Raw genomic sequence first — 16,500 nt, 5'->3', positions numbered from 1 at the left:
CCACCTTAGGTGTACGTGGCTGGCGCCTTAGCCGGTTGAGCTATAGGCGCTGAGCCGATCCCAGATACTCTTAAAGCATAGCTATATAAAAAGGTATAATGGCTAGGAAAGCAATAGAGTGCAATGCAAATTAAGATGTTTCAGTATTTTACTTAAGTTGTTCCAGCAGCCTAGAATATTCTTTCTACACTTTTTTGCTTACTGACATTCTCTCATCCTTAAAGAGTCTGCTGCTGAAATTCTTCCTGTTCCACACAGTCTACTCTGACCCTGGAGTGGCCTTTCCATCCCATGAACTCCTTTAAAAATACTGCTCATTTACACACTGTTAATTTAATTGTGTGCTCATATGTAGCTATGTGACATATCTTCTTTTGTGGCCTCAAATTATATTTGTGCCTTTTATACTTCATTAACTTCTTTCATATTTATACTTGGTCTCATCAGTTAAATTGGGGCCTCTTGAGAGCAGAAATCTGCTCTTATACTTTTTTTTTTTATATTGGGACTTGCTGTGTCACCCAGGCTAGAGTGCAGTGGCATCACTGTAGCTCACTGCAGCCTTAAATTCTTGGGCTCAAGTTAGCATTCCAAGTAGCTGGCTGGAACTACAGGCACTCACCATCATGCCTGGCAATTTTATCATTTTTAGTAGAGACAGGGTCTCACTCTTGCTCAGGCTGTGCTTGAACTCCTGACCTCGAGCGATCCTCCCTCACTGGCCTCCCAAAGTGCTAGGATTACAGATTTGAACCACTGTCCCCTCTCATAATGCCTAGTATATACAGCATTTATTCAACAAATTCACTGATTTACTTATTTTAAAAACACACATTAAACTTATATACAGAGGGTGCCAGAAAATGTATACACAATTTAAGGAAGAAAAAAACTGGATTCAAATTGTAATACTCAAGTCACATCTGACTTCTGCAATTGTAAGAGGTGCTCAAATGTGACTTGTATTCATCTTTTGTTACGGGTATATATCAAGCATTACAAAACTATCTTTAGGCACCTGGGGGGAGATGGAAGTAAATACAAAGATGAATTATTTTTAATTTGACTTTAAAGTCAAGTTGACTAAAAGAGACAAGATAGGTACACCTAAAATTAAAACAGTACAAAAAGCTTGAAATGCCTCTAGTGAGGCACAAATAACATGCTATGGAGGTCAGGAGATAAACAAACCTCTTTCCACTGAGGGGACCTGGGTGGTGGAACTCCATAATGGAGGTGAGTGAAGGGGGATTGAATGGAGGTGGCATCTGAGTAGGGCCTTGAGGGAAGAGGATTAAAGACACAGCACAGAATGGCCAATGCTCGGATAGAGGGGAGAAGGAAGCAATAGTCTGTGTGTCAAACAGAGTAGGAAAGGAGGCTGCTAACACCTGCAGGCAGACTATGAGAACCTCTGAATGTCAGTTTATGGAGTCTGAACTTTACTCTCTAGATACCAAAAACCCATTAAAATTTTGTGAAAATTTTAGTAACGTAATCAGAGCTGTAACTCAGAAGATCAATCCTTATATAGAATGAAAGAGCATAGTTAAATATTCATCTGCTTTATTTCTATCTAAATACCTATAAAATGTTGCTATCTGGGAGGGAGAAGGGAGGGGGGAATGGGTGGAGGGAGGGGGTTTGGAGGGATTACTTCTGAGGTTTACCTTATAGGGGTACAGGTGAATCTTTCTAAGAGTAGAATGTGAACGTTTTAAAGCAATAACTGAGAAAATGACATGAAGGCTGTGTTGACCAGTTGATGGAAGTATTTCAGATTGCATGTGAAAACCCCACACTGTACCCCAGAAGTGCATTAATGTACATAGTTACCATTCAATAAAAAAAAAAAAATGTTGCTATCTAATTTAGATTTTTCCTAGAAAATTTTACTCTTATCTAATTCCAACATCATGTGCTATCATATAAATAAACTCCTGGGATTCATGTGAGTGTTAAAAAGCAAAACCTCTTTGAAATGGCCAAATATTAGGGACCTGACCTCTCAAAGGTATAATGGTTAAGTTACCTAATGGAACTTCCATTTCTGCACCAAACTTTTGAGACACTAAAAATGTCTGGAACTATTCTGATATGCCACACTAAGGCATGGGGACCCTGCTTGCTACCCGAGAATGGGAGTACTAGCAGATTGGCTGGACTTGTGCCAGTAGATGGGAGGCTCAGGTTCCTTCCTTAACACACTGCTCTGAGCATTTGCCTTTCTAAGCACTAGGAAATTATACCCATCACTGCACCAGCCTGGTCCCTGACTCCTGAATGGTAAGAGCATACAGCAGAGATTCTCATAACTCAGGTTAAAAATCTCTGTGCCTGGCTTACCCCTGACCCTACCAAGAGTCTGACTGAGTCAGTCTAGGGCCTGATAATCTGCATCTAAACAAACATTCCCAGTACCTCTGATGCAAGTAAACTACTAGGCTGACCACACGATTTATCATCCAAGCTGGAACCCATTTGGGGTAAACAAGAGTGCAGTTAATAATGACACCTGCGCTATGATGTAGGTCTATCCTAGGCAAGTCTGGAGAGCAGCACCACACCTAAGGACCACTTCACAAAATACTGCTGTTTGAGTGAGGAAGCTCAGCTCTGGAGAACCAGGGAAAAACACATGCAAGCAGGAAAACACCCTTTAAAAGGAAGAGAAGAGGAAGGAGGTCCCCAGCAGATGCCAGGACTAGACACCTGCTTCCACCGTGCAACCCACAGAGTTCTTAAGCTAACACAGAGGTACCTGCTTCAAACCTCATCTTCCAGTCTTTGCTGTTGAAGTTGCCGTTTATGATTGTCCAGAAGATGTCAGCACCATGAGGAAGTGACAGGGCATGGAGCAGGAGAGGGACAGCCAGCGAAGATAGCTGGGAGAACTCAGACTTGACAACTCTCCACAGGCTGGAACCAAAGAGAAGCATAGTGGTCACCGGCATGGCAGCCTCTCCAAAAACAACCCCACAAAACCTTGTCCTCCTAATTTATGCTAAGTGTAGTTAATAGACAGCTGGTACCAATGCTTGTGGTGAAACCACACTCAGCCATGAAAAGGTCATCCTCTGATACACTTTCTATGCTCTGTCCTGCTAATGCTTTTTCAGAAGAAATGCCTTCACGTAACACTAAAGAAAAACACTTCCCACTTGACCTTGCCCTCTTTAACATAAAAATCAAAAATTAACCCATATTATAAATTTAGCTATAAAAACAAACAATGATATTCAGTTATAGACAAAGCTGATGTTAGCTAGGTTAAGAGGATAGGAGTGATGTGTGATTTTTAAATTTCATTATTTTACTTTATTATTTCATTGTATTTTTAGAGAGGGTCTTACTCTGTCACTTAGGCTATTAAAATTTTCTTAAGGTGGAACATCTGGGACGTTATGTTGGTTTTGTCTGCCCAGCAGCCCTTTTTATTTCTATTCATAACAGCCTCTGCAAGAACTGGCAAGGGTGTCAGGCCAGCTCCATGACGTTCCATATCATAAAAGTGAACATGAAACATAGGCTGATCAAAGAACTTCAGCACCTGACTAGAGTGAGTAGCCTAGAAATGGGCGTAAGATCCAAGTTGGGAACATCAGAACCCTTTTTCCAGGGACTGACATGGACTATAGGAGAGAAGTGTCCTCTACTCTTCTGAAGTCTCAGAAATGTGAGTCTAAGTGCAATGTTGGTCTAAGGCTACAGGTGACCCTCTTTCCCCCCTCACAGGGGCAGCCTGTGATAGATAGATAGATAGATATTTAGTTCTATCTAAAATGCCAAGACAGAACTAGGCTAAGAGATGCGGAGAGATGGAGAAGGAAGAGGAGGAAAAGACAGAGAGAGTCAGCGAGAGAGAGAGACCCCTGTATCAGAACAATTCTGAATGTAATATATTTTTCATTATGATATATTATTGGTTGCAAAGTTGTTATTCAATTCTTTAAAGTATGGCTTTTCGTTGTTTTTGTTATTTTGTTTTCTATTTGGCTATTGGAGTTGATGTCAGAATCAAACTATTTATGTCTTTGAAAAGCTCCTAACACACCACTAAGAGATGGGAAGAGCAGCAGGCACCATCTCCACTTTACAGAGCATGTACTCAGGCCCAAGTCATTCAAGTTGCTTGTTTCTGAGAAGACAGACCAGAGCTCCAGAATGAAAAGGAGCAATTTTCAATCACCACGTGCTTAATGTGAGTAGTGGAAGTCAGACAAATGTGGATCTAACCCCAACCCTGCCACTAATTAGCTGCATAACCATGAGCAAATTCCTCAGCTCCTCGAATTTCCTTTCCTCCGACTGTGGGTTGTGCTAACTGAGATGATGCAGAGAGCTTGGCAACTAGTAGATATTCAGAACCCTTGAACTACTATCATCATCATGAGGATTAAACTGATGAGGCTTCCAGAGCACAATAGGCCCTATGAAGACTGCAAAGGAAAAAGAAGACACAATTTGCGCTTTGTGGTACTGTCAATTCAGTGGAAGGAAGGAAACCATGTCTCAGTGACAGAAGCCCTGGATTTGGCCTGTCCCAGCTCTCTAAGGCAGCTTTGTTTGAAAAGAGGCAATGTGTCCTTTCCACAGACCCTTTCACTGGGCTTCATGGTTTCTGCATCAGGGTTGTACTTTGAGAAGAAAACTTGGTACCTTAAGGAGAAAACTTAGTCTATGTACCCCAAAGGCTGAGGTCACAGTCTCACGGTACTAACAATCTATTTAGCGTGGGTGTATTGCTGGTGGGGGTTGCACCGACAACAAAAACTGCCCACTGAGCACTTCCACACTGAGTAGATGGAATGGCTGCCTAACTCCTGACCCGTTCATGCTTCTGTGGGGCTCGTGCTCCACAGTGATCCTTGCCCATCTTTCCTGCTCTTCCCCACATCCACGCCAGCCATGTCTATCCTTTTCCAGCTCCTTCCTCCCATGCACCTGCAGAGGCCCCATTCCATCATGAAGAGACTTCTTCTGCAGATCTCCTACTTTCTCATGGCATGCTTCTGTAGTGGGTTGAATAGTGTCCACCAACATCCATGTACCCTCCAGAACCTCAGCATGTCACCTTACTTGGAAATAGGGTCTTGGTAGATGTAGTTAGTTGAGTTCATAACAGATTAGGGTGGGCCCTAAACAGAATGACTTGTGCCATTAGAGGAATAGAAAGAGATACACAACGGGACACAAGAAAGAAGGCCATGGGGCAGGAATTGGAGTGATGCGGCCATATGCTGCTGCCAGGACAGCAAGGATCTCCAGCATTTAGGAGGAGGCAGGAAGCTCCTCCCTGAGAGCCTTCAGAGGGAGCATAGGCCAGCCAATGCCTTAATTTCAGACTACTGGCCTCCTGAACCATGAGAGAATAAACTCCTGTTATGTTAAGACCCTCAATTTGCAGCAGTTTGTTACAGCAGCCCAATACAGCCTCCCCTTCCTCACGTTGCTGAAACCTGAAACACATTTCCCCTTAACCCTGAGAGTGAGTCTTGACATGCCCAGTGATCCTAGCTTCCCACCACTTCCTCCAGCTCTCCACTTCCCTACCTCTTTGTTTTGAAGCCTGTGACACATACGCATAGAGCCCTCTCTCCATTGCTTGGAAAATTAGGCACGTGGTTTAGTCTTGCCCCTCACACAGCCTCTGCTGATGCCCCCCATAGACCAAGTCCTGGTCCCACAAGCCTCACCTCCGCACACACGGTAGTCTCTGAAATTCTAAAGGAGCTGCTGACCTTACTCTAAGCCTGACACACTCAGTTCTCCCCCTTTGACCCTAACTGAGACTCCTTTGCCCCTTTTCTCTCCTCTTCTCCCAAACATCAGTTCTTCTGGCTTCATCTTCCTCCAGTCGTAGACCAGATCCCCAAGTCAACTGCTTTATCACTCTGGAATTCCTTATCCCTCTGACTTTGCACCATAACTAAACCACTCATCCCCAAACCTAAATAAATGCCTTGCCCATTTTCTCTCATCCACTCCTTGGGCTTCTGAGCACTGGAGGAAAATAAACTCCAACTTCTATTAACTTGGTCCATTACAAGCTGGTGCTAACCATCTTCAGCTGCCCCTGGAGCTAGCAACTCTGATTATTTCTTGTTAACTCCCTACTGCTTTCTTCTTCTGGGCTGTCCTATACTTTTCCCCATGTTCTGGAGCTCCCAACCCAATCTCTAACCTTCCCTCTCTCAGGAGAATACATCAACACCTGCCAAGGTTTAAGTCACCTGTTAGGAACCCCCCGTAGCACTTTCTTCCTCTTTTCCTCAGAATTTATCTCCTTTCAAAGGAAACAGCATCCCTCATTTTCCACCCAAGCTCCTGTTCATCACTGCAAACTCTCTTGCCTTCCAGAACCTGGGTCTGCTAACTGTTCCTTTTTTATTTTGGCCCTTTCTGAGGCCCCTTTCCCATTGACCATACATACAGTCAGATTTCTTTGTCCTAAAAATCCTTGATGTCTACTCTCTTTCTTAAGCATCTGAAGTATCTGACAACTGCTACTCTGTCTACTGTTTTAAGATCTTCCTTGGATCCCAGAACATTATTAAATGAAGTCCCTGTTGTCAAGCCACACATGGGTCCCAACCTATTTCTGGAGCCTCATTTTCCATCACACCCCTAAATCCACACCACCCAGCCAAACATAAAGCCTTGGTGTCACCTAAGAATGCCCTGCTCATTTCTCATTCTTTCCAACTCTGCCACATTGTGTGCTCATGACATTTCCACTTTCCACAATATCCCCATCTCAAATCTCTACCCATCACAATTCTATCCTTCTTATAAGCTCATACAAATGGAATCTGTTCCTGACCATTCATCATGCATCATCCATCCAGAAAAGATCTCTCCCATCTTCGAGTTGTAACTATAGTCCTTTATCACATTCTCCTGGACTGGAAGTAACTTATATATACTTAGAGTGACCATGAATCTTATTTTATCCATGACTGTCCATTTTATACTTATCATTTTGGGGTTATTATGAAAACCACCTCTCTTCACTCCTATCCACAGATCAATTTGAATAATAAATTATATGTCACCTTCTGTATATATACAGTAAACACCCCTTTCTAAACTAGATTGCAAATTCCCTGAGTACCTAGAACAATAATGGATATTGCTGTAAGCCTTCACAGTATTTGTTGAACGAATGAATAAATAAATGTACAAAATGAATATAAACAGCCTAATTGTGTCACCCACTTAACCTGAATCAATCTCTTCCCCTTCCCTGAGCCTCAGTCTCAGCAGTTTCTAAAAAGTAACTTATCAGATAACATATGGAGAGATTTTAGACATCTGTTAGTAGTTTTATTTCAAGTAAGAAAGCAGGTAAGTCCTTACTTAATTACCCTAACTAAATATTTATTTTCTGTTAACATTTTTCTGTATTGTCTATATTCTTAAGTCATATGACAAATCAAAGACATAAGATAATTTTTACTTTACATTTTTATTTCTACAGAGTCCAGCAAATGAACTGACACACTCAGTTCCCTAAAGTTACTATTCCCTATACTGACATACTTAAAAATTAGACGGAATAAAAGAAATAAAAGTAATTCCCACAGGCTATCAGGCTGTCCTGGCTAAGAAAAATAACCCACATGAGCAAGTAAGTCTTATTCTAACGTTAATTTCTACAACGAAAGTATAAACAAACAAACAAACAAAACATTAGGAAGACATACCTTGCGATCAACATATGATCCTGAATGTAGGCTAAAAATTGAGGGTGATCTTTTCGAGCAATGTATAAACACTCTCCATGCAAACAGAGAATCTTCAGACAATTGAGCATATTAAAAAGAATGTCTGGCTCTTCAAACTTAGCCATTTCCTATGCAAAGAACCACATGGTCACTGAGTTAGCCAAAACAGCAATGCTACCAAAGCAAATGTTCAAAGATTTTGGAAACTATACCTGGAAAATGGTATATATCAGTCTCAACGTTACTGGAAGCTGTTGATAGCAAAATTTTCTTTCAGTATCGTTCTTTATTGCTGTCAAGAAATAAATGGACAAAGGTTAGGCTAACTCCTCCTTTCCCTCACCATTCATCAATTGACCAAGATTATAAAACCAAGCAGAATTAAAAACAGATACAGAATGTATTTTAAAATGTTTGTGTGATGCTTTTATTAGTTCTCCAAACTAGCATATATCCCTTCTATGACACAAATGCAGGAAAGTTTCAAAATCTAGGATTCTCAGCTTTCATTTTTCTCTGGGCAACCATCATGAATTCAGATGTCTCTGGATCCCTGCAGCTGCCTCACCCCAGCCCTGGGCCACTCTGGGCACCTAAGTCTGCAGCTCCCACAGGGAGCTGGAGACTGGTTGGGTGTGGCCTTCCTAACTGCAAGGGAGACACACAGATATTAAAGAGAGACATTTTAGTCGTAGTAGCCCCTAAAAGAGTTTAGCTCATAGACTCTCAGAAAAGGGGGAGTGTTTGAAAAAGTCGAGCATACTCAGATGAGAATGAGTATTGCCTTCTCATCTTTTTGGATCTCTAAAACCTCTGCCCCCATAGTGGGGGTAGCAGTACATTGTACATGCAAGGCAAGTTAGAGAAAAGAATCCACAAGTTAGCCAGATACTTTAAACTAGGGTAAAATGTGTTAAAATCAACATTTCAAGTTTCAGTTATCCCCAGGATCAGAGCCAATGGCAGTCAAATCCTTTTGGTCTATATACTAGACAGTTCACTGTGAATCTTCCATTCAAATGTATTTAAAACCCTTATTATCAATTCTGTTATGTTTAACATCAAAATTTTAAATATATTTTTAGTGTAGACATATCTGACTGCTATAGGAAATAAGGGACAGTCAATACTCTAGGCAAGGGGAAATCCCCAAACACAAGTTGCCAGAGTACCCCTTAAATCTAGGACAGAGGAGCTGATTAGCTCCACCTGAAGCTCACAGAGCAGGATCCAGGCTGTGAGCAGCAAGGCCCACTGGTCTTGGAAGAAAGTTAAAAGGGGCTCCCTCAGAAGATAGTTCATAATTGTGTCCTGCAAGACAAAAGAGAGACAGAGCAGGCAAATAGGCCAAAGCCGGAATAGGAGCCTGCAGATTTGGTGGAAGAAAAAAATAGATCAAATGCTTAAATAAGCCGAGTTTATAACCATACAGCGAGGAAAGGAGTAATGTGTAAAAGGAAATGCCTTAATTTTAGCCATTATTCAAATAAAATGTTACCTAAAAATAACAGAGGTAGTTAATTGATTTGTGTGCTTATATTTAAAAAATATATTTGTAAAGCAAAAGCATAGGTTATTGGATTGTAAGTAAAGTCCTTGCTTCCTTTAGACTCCAATGCCTTATAAGACATGACCACAGGCCAGGCCTGGTCCATAGCAGCACCTCCAGCAGCAAGTCAGTCAATCCTAAGTAAGGCAGTAGACCCAGTGTAGGAGATAAGCTCCCCTTGCTCAGACATGGCAGTTCGCTTCAATGTGCTCCTCCAGGAGATTGATTCTGAGAAGCATTTCTTTGAAGATTGATCTTCTGTACCTACCTATTGATATGCAGGAATATGCAGAAAAGTCTCTCTCTAGGAGGTATGGAGAATCAGCCAGGGTTTAGCAGCTGGGAGTGAATATACCGGTCTTTGAGCATTGGGTTCTATTCTCTGCCTTCCTCCTTCATTACCATCATAATCCCTAGTTCTATTTGGGCTAGCAAGGACAGACAGTCAGTCTCCCTTATGTTTTTACTCTAAACAAAATGAATTGTATATGTGTTCCTCAGCCTCCACACTAAATTGTAATCTTAAATGGTAGCTTCCTAATGTTACTTGACTTCTTTGTATATGTGTTAAATTCTTACTGAATGTTTGAAAGCATATAAGATAATCAGTAAAGTTTAGCCAGGCTGCTGACCAGAGTGGCCTCCCTTTGATTATCATTCCGTCTGCAGTTCTTTCCCCTGCGTCTCCGATCAGAGGCCCCAAAGAACACACCATCAACCCAGGTTCTAGTTCCAATTCTACCATTACTAGTTGAGCAGTATGTGGATTTCCTATTCCCAAAATAAATAGGAACAAAATGAGTAAATAAATGAACAAAATGAGTGAAAAAAAGAGCCTGACTTGTGTCACCCAGTTAACCTGAATCAATCTTTTCCCTTTTTATTGACTCATTGTTTCACACATAAAATAAGGATAACAGGCTTGGTGCCTGTAGTTTCAACTACTTGGGAGACTGAGGCAAGTGAATCACTTAAGCCCAAGAGTTCGAGGTTGCTGTGAGCTGTGATACCACAGCACTCTACCCAGGGCAACATAATGAGACTCTGTCTCAAAAATAAAAAAAGGATAATATACTGAGATACCCAGTATAGGGATGGAGAGTGGAGCTCATTTATTTTGTTTGTGTTCCAGCTCCCCAGATGATTCTAATGCTCCTTTACAGCTTCATAATCAGGGTGAATAGAAAACATTTGTTTGGCGTGTACAACATGAGCTCTATAACCATGGGTACACCATTCAGCCCAACCTTGGGTTTCTCTTCCCTATCTACAAAGCGAGAAGGTTAACCTGATCTGCACATTTCAAACTTCTTTTCTGCAACATACTCTATAAGGAAAATTATACTTAGAGCTCCAACATATGAAACACAGCATGAAGGGGACCCCAGTAGAAGTAGGGTGGGAGCCTGGGTCTGTATCATCTGCTCCCATCTTCCCCCAGTTGTCTGTCACCCAGACAACTTGAGCAAGTTCTAAAGGAAATGACAGAGTTTGTAACTCAAAGGAATACTTGTTGAAAACCAGTGAACTTCAAATTCTAAAATTCCTTCAAATTCTAAAATTTCAATGGTGTTAAACAGTGTGGGCACAGCTATTCACATTCATTTGGCCATTTATATCAGGAGTCTTCAAACTTTTTAAACAAGGGGCCAGTTCACTGTCCCTCAGACTGTTGGAGGGCCAGACTGCGGGCCCTGGGATGAGTTGGCTGCTAAGCAGGACAGGCAGTGGCGGCAAAAACACCCGGCGGGCCGGATAAAGGTCCTCAGCAGGCTGCATGTGGCCCGCAGGCTGTAGTTTCAGGACGCCTGATTTATATGACCCATAGAAAAGTAGTTAGTTCTGACCAAGAATTATGTACCTTGGTCTGAATAAGACACCCCTGCAGCTACACTGAACCCCACAAATAGTTCCCCAATAATGGGAACTGCTCACTGAAGGAATGACATAAACCTTGGGCTTCTCACTTGTCAAGTGGGCCTCGCAGGGGCCAGTTGTTCTAACATTTCCACACCATGGAAGCAGGAAGATAAAAAACCTGCCCAAATTTGCCCCAAGTCCTATACACATCCTCAGAGTCCAGGTGAATAAATCAGGCTTTCCCAGGAGCACGGGCGGGGGACATTCCCAATTCCCTAAACTCCCTCAGAGTGTGAGAAGCTAGAGGAGGATTCCTGAGCCTGTCTGCCATCTTGCGATCTCCAATTTGCCACCCAGAATCTTTGAGCAAATTAGAAAGAGGCCGCCCTCCCCCCAGCTGGGAGCGGCAAACTCAGCTTGCACAGACTTGCACGGAGTCTGCCACAGCCTGGCGGAACCTCTGGAGCACAGAAGCTGCTGCCTCTATCCAAAAACACTCTGCTTTGGCCAAATGCCCTGCATTGAGATCGCCAGCACCCAGCCTCAGTTCTCAGACTTCTCCACAGAGAACGCCATGGTGGTGAGAAGGGAGGTGAAGTGTTTACTGCAAACAAGCTCCTGCTGCCTGAAAGATGCTTAGCAAACTGTGCTCTACTGGACCCTGCTCGTTTCATAATCTGCTGGGAAATGGTTCTTCTGCACAAATCTATACTAGAAGCCACGTCTGAGCTTTCCCAAGTCAACAGTAACCTAAGAAACCAAGGACGTGAACGTTAGGCACCCGTTCCCGCCTGCACTCAGCGCCCACCTACCAGCATGTTCAGTGGGCTCAGTGCGGTTGCCTGGGTTCTCTCCTTGCTTGGCGGCTGGGTTCTCCTCCTCCTCTCCCTCAGGGCCTATGATAAACTCTGGTCTGGAAGAAAGGAGGCTATCCTCGAGGCTGTCTGTGGGCTCCTAGAACAAACAAGACAAGGAGCTGGATGAGCAGCTGGACGGGTAAAGGAGCAGCCCGGCCTGGCTCAGCACAGCTGGACGGCGTGCCCATGGCATCCTGTGCCCCCCAAAAGCCTGGAGCTGGTTTCCAGAACAATGAAAAGAAATCTATACTAGCTGTTGCTGATACATTTTCTTGCACTTGAAATAAATATAGAAAAAATATCAAAACACTGTCCCATCTTCCTGGGCCTGCTCTCCCCACTCTGTTTGGCTCACTCACCACTCAACTCCCAGGCGGGCATGTTTTGTTTAATAACAGAACTTACTTAGGAAGGAATAATACGGGGTTCACAGAGCTATATTAAAGTGCAAATACTGGTTGTCTAGAGAAGCCAAATTTTTAGGAGCAAGAAATTGCTATAATGTAAGTTTAAAAGAGCAGAGATAGAGGAATCAACAAAATGTGATCTATACATACAACAGAATATCATTCGGCCTTTAAAAGAAAGAGGATTCTGATGTGCTACAACATAAACCTTGAAGATATTATGCTAAGTGAAATAAGCCAAATCACAGTAAGGTAGAAATTGTATGATGCATTCCACTTACGTGAGGTACCTACAGTAGTAGAAATTACAGAGACAGACGATGGACAGCAGTTGTCAGGGGAAGGGGGAAGAGAGGAAAAGAAAGTTGCTCCATGGGTTCAGAGTTACAGATGTGCAGAAAAGTTCTAGAGACTGGGTACACAACGGTGTGAATAGGAGGTCAGACACGTAAGTTCACAAACTCATCCTAGAAAAAGTGCTGGGGACCTCATCGCCGAGTATCACGACAGTCACCTTCAAAGTACTCCCCTGGGGAAGCTATGCCCCCACACCAGTGCCCAGTCCACCCTTCAAAGCACTTTTTTCCAGGACGAGTTCACACACTTAATTATCAGCCCTCACACAAAGTCAGCTCTGATGACCTTTCCAGAAAAATAGTTCCAAAATTCCTTTGTGAAGGGTGGGTGCTGGCTTCAGCGCATAGCTTCAAAAGTGGCCATAGTAATACTCAGCAGTGAGGTATGTAGCACTTTTTCTAGGATGAATTTAAGAACTTAATTCTCTGACTTCGTCTTATACTTAACACTGTATATTTATATTTACAACAATATATGTTGCGTTTATATAAATATATACATGTATATATATATATATATATACACACACGGAAAACAAGTTGCACAAAAGCGGGGGAGGGGGAGAAGGGTTTTTGTTTCGTTTCGTTTTGTTTTTAAAGAAAGCACTAGATGCCTCTAGCTCCTCTCCTTTTCTATCTTTTTTCTTTCTTTCAGGTTCTATCTTCAAGTATGTTCTTTTAAGATAATCGTCTTCTAGCTAACACTTCAACCAGTAAACATCTTTTTTCAAAAATTATTTGACAGCCAGCTCAAAGCAAGGAGACAAGGATTGGTGGATACAAGGTCACCAGCAAGAAAGAAAACGGTTCGGAACTTGGAGCATTCTGAAAAATACCTTTGCCAGCTTCACAGTTTTGTTGAGGCGGCCCCCCAAGGACAGGACACCAAGTCAGGTTACGAACGAGTTACGTGCAATTTACTTCTGTGAAAGTCGCCTGCTTCACACTGACTCCTCTCCATGCACCCAGCAACCCACATTTTAGGTATTATCCTCTGGGATGGCAGAAACTGGTGTTCCCTGCTTGCAAACTAGCCTAAGCCTCCTGCCAGCCTTCACTTCACGTCCTCACACCACTGTCTTGACCTTTACTTGTCCCCGGAGGAGAGAAAAACAGTCAAACCTGCCCGTGCCCACAGGGAGACCACGTGTTCTAAACACCTCTCCCATAGAACTTTGAGAGGAAAACTGGATCCTTTAGCTGTACCTCCCAATTTACTTTAAGCACATAACACATGCCACACGCGTTACACACTGGGGGATTGTGCAAGTGGCAGGATTTCTCTCCATTTATGCTTATTCCTCTGCTTGTTTCAAGGGACAGTGTAGTCAACACAGACACATATGGAGAATCTGCTAGGGGCAAGGTCCAGGGAGGCTCAGGACACCCCCATTTCCTTCTTGAGAGGAAGCTAATGCTCCATGAACTCTGCACTTCACTTCCTCAGCTGACTCTGTTCTCAAACTATAGACTCCTAGATTCTGCCTTCAGTCCACGGTTACCACCATCCAGCGTCCAGGGTCCAAAGGACCCCTAATTTCAGAATCCCCAGGCACTTTTCAGTTGTCTTTCGCTCTCTTCAAAATTTGATTTGACTGGTCCCACCCGCTCTGCCCCATCCCTGTCCCTGAGCTATTGCCCTCCCTCAGCTTCTCTCCTGCATCTCTGACTCCTTCTCAATGTATTCTTGGTCTTCTTCCCCCCTCCCTACCCCCACAGGAGTTAGTGCCCCCAGCCTTGGCTCTCTTCCCGTCTCACTCCACACATTCCATGATATCCATATGACCCCCCAAAGTTTATCTCCTTCTGCCCTTACACTCCAGAACCAGATCCAGATATCTGACAGTCCATGACGTCTCCACTCGGATATCTAAAAGTCATCTCATTCACAATGTCCAAAAGAGACCACATCACATCGCGCTTCTGCCAAAAAATTCCTTCACTATTACAGCAACAGTCATCTGTAGATGGCAACATTAGTAGCTCCCAAGCAAGAAAACAGGGGTCTGTTCTAAACTTTTCCACACCTAAACACCAAGTAAATACCAAGTGCTGTTGATTCCCTTTCCTAATATTTCAATCCACCCCTTACCACCTCTACCACCACCATGGTTTTAATACAGGGGCCACCATTTTGTCCCTGGATGACTGCATTAGCCTCGGGCTGGATTCCTATCCTGTCTCCCTGTCCTACCTCTAATCCCTCCACTGGCAGAATACATTTCTCAAATCCATCAAATTGTTATCAGCTCCCTGAGAAAAATTTCTTCAGGATTGGGGCAGTGCCTGTGGCTCAAAGGAGTAGGGCGCTGGCCCCATACGCCGGAGGTGGTGGGTTCAAACCCAGCCCCGGGCCAAAAACTGCAAAAAAAAAAAAAAGAAAAAAATCTTCAGGATTCCCCCCAAGATAGAATCCAAACCAGACAAGGCCCTTAGTAAATACAATCATAAAACTGAGCCTATTTCTCCAAACTCAACTCTCACTACTTACCCATCCCTTCTGTTTCAGCAACACCAAACTCCTTACAGTTTCCTGAGTCCATCACTCCCTCCTTTCGTCTGTATTATCTCAGCTGATAGTTTTCTGAATCTGAAAAGTCCTTATCTCCTTCCTTAACTTCACTCCTCCTTTGAGTTTAAGCTCAGGTGTCACCTTGCCCAAGAAAACCTTCTTGATCCCATCTTATCCCTAAGCCAGATTTGTTGTCCCTTTTCTGTGCCCCCGTAGCTGCCTCCTTCATATCCCTCTCATAATGCTTAGCACATTGGGTTGCAGTTTTTCATTTACTTAAACATCATCCTGAGAAGATTCCAAGCCTCTTGACTTTAATTTCTGTTATTCTCATCATCTATTACTATGACTGGTTTTGGTTTGGTTTAATATTTTTTAATTTAATTTTATACTATGTTGACAAATTATATATGGATGAACCTGGAGGACACTATGCGAAGTGAAATCAGCCAGTGGAAAGACAAATGCAGCATGTTCTCACCTGTATGTAGAATCTAAAACCATCAAATTTATAGTAATAGAAAGTAGAATGATGATTACCAGAGGCTGGGGAGGGAGGGGAATGGGGAGATGTGATTGTTTTATGGTAAGTACCCAATGACTACGTTAAAAGACCACAATGCAGGGATGTTTTGTTGAGATGGTGACTAATAAGATAAGTGGGCTCAAATTGAAGAAATAATGTCATTGCTTTGTATACAGTAGTCCAACACTGTTTTCTAAATAATTCACTTTCTACCTAAACAAACGTTAAGGAAAGGGAAGGAAAAGAAAAGATGGCAAATACTGGCTCAAATAATTCAGGTTCAACTACTTACGATGGTATGAGGTTATTTTGTGATATGTATACCTTAGATTTAAAAATAGACTAAACAGGGAATAGCTAAAGTCCAGAGGAGCCAGAGGATAGACTATATGAGCTGTTCCCTGGTTAGACAATTCTCTTGGAAAGCAGGAAATGAAAATAACCAAAAACAAGAAATGCAGGTTTTAATGATTGCTGCTGAAGTCAATGGCTTTTCAAAGTGAGATTATCTAGCAAGTCTTGGTGTCCATGTACAATCCACTTACTAATATTTTATATGTATATGCTGTAGTATTCCTTGTTACATCAACTTTATAGTGTAACTTCATGATAAAACATCTTTCAAGAACACCAGTCATGCCTTATTCTCCTGAAACCATGTGAATGAAAGTGCCACCACCCCAAGCAAGCCACTTAGAATTTTTTA

General features: G+C 42.6%; 1 protein-coding gene across 4 annotated transcripts in view; it reads right to left on the bottom strand.

Annotated features, from left to right (window-relative positions):
• UNC79 (unc-79 homolog, NALCN channel complex subunit) overlaps window positions 1–16,500 on the bottom strand; it is a 249,721-nt gene that overhangs the window by 99,807 nt on the left and 133,414 nt on the right. For all 4 annotated transcript variants that reach the window (XM_023511544.1, XM_003787004.2, XM_023511543.1 and 1 more), the window contains 4 exons: window positions 11,949–12,090; window positions 7,940–8,019; window positions 7,707–7,855; window positions 2,762–2,919 (listed from right to left, as the gene is read on the bottom strand). In XM_023511544.1, the coding sequence (XP_023367312.1) occupies window positions 2,762–2,919; window positions 7,707–7,855; window positions 7,940–8,019; window positions 11,949–12,090 (529 nt within the window). The remainder of the gene's footprint in view (window positions 1–2,761; window positions 2,920–7,706; window positions 7,856–7,939; window positions 8,020–11,948; window positions 12,091–16,500) is intronic.

Source organism: Otolemur garnettii, unplaced genomic scaffold, assembly GCF_000181295.1.
Source record: "Otolemur garnettii isolate 467f Iridium unplaced genomic scaffold, OtoGar3 scaffold00020, whole genome shotgun sequence".
Classification (NCBI taxonomy): domain Eukaryota; kingdom Metazoa; phylum Chordata; class Mammalia; order Primates; family Galagidae; genus Otolemur; species Otolemur garnettii.
The sequence above is the reverse complement of the archived record's forward strand: the minus strand, read 5'-3'. Positions and strand labels throughout refer to the sequence as shown.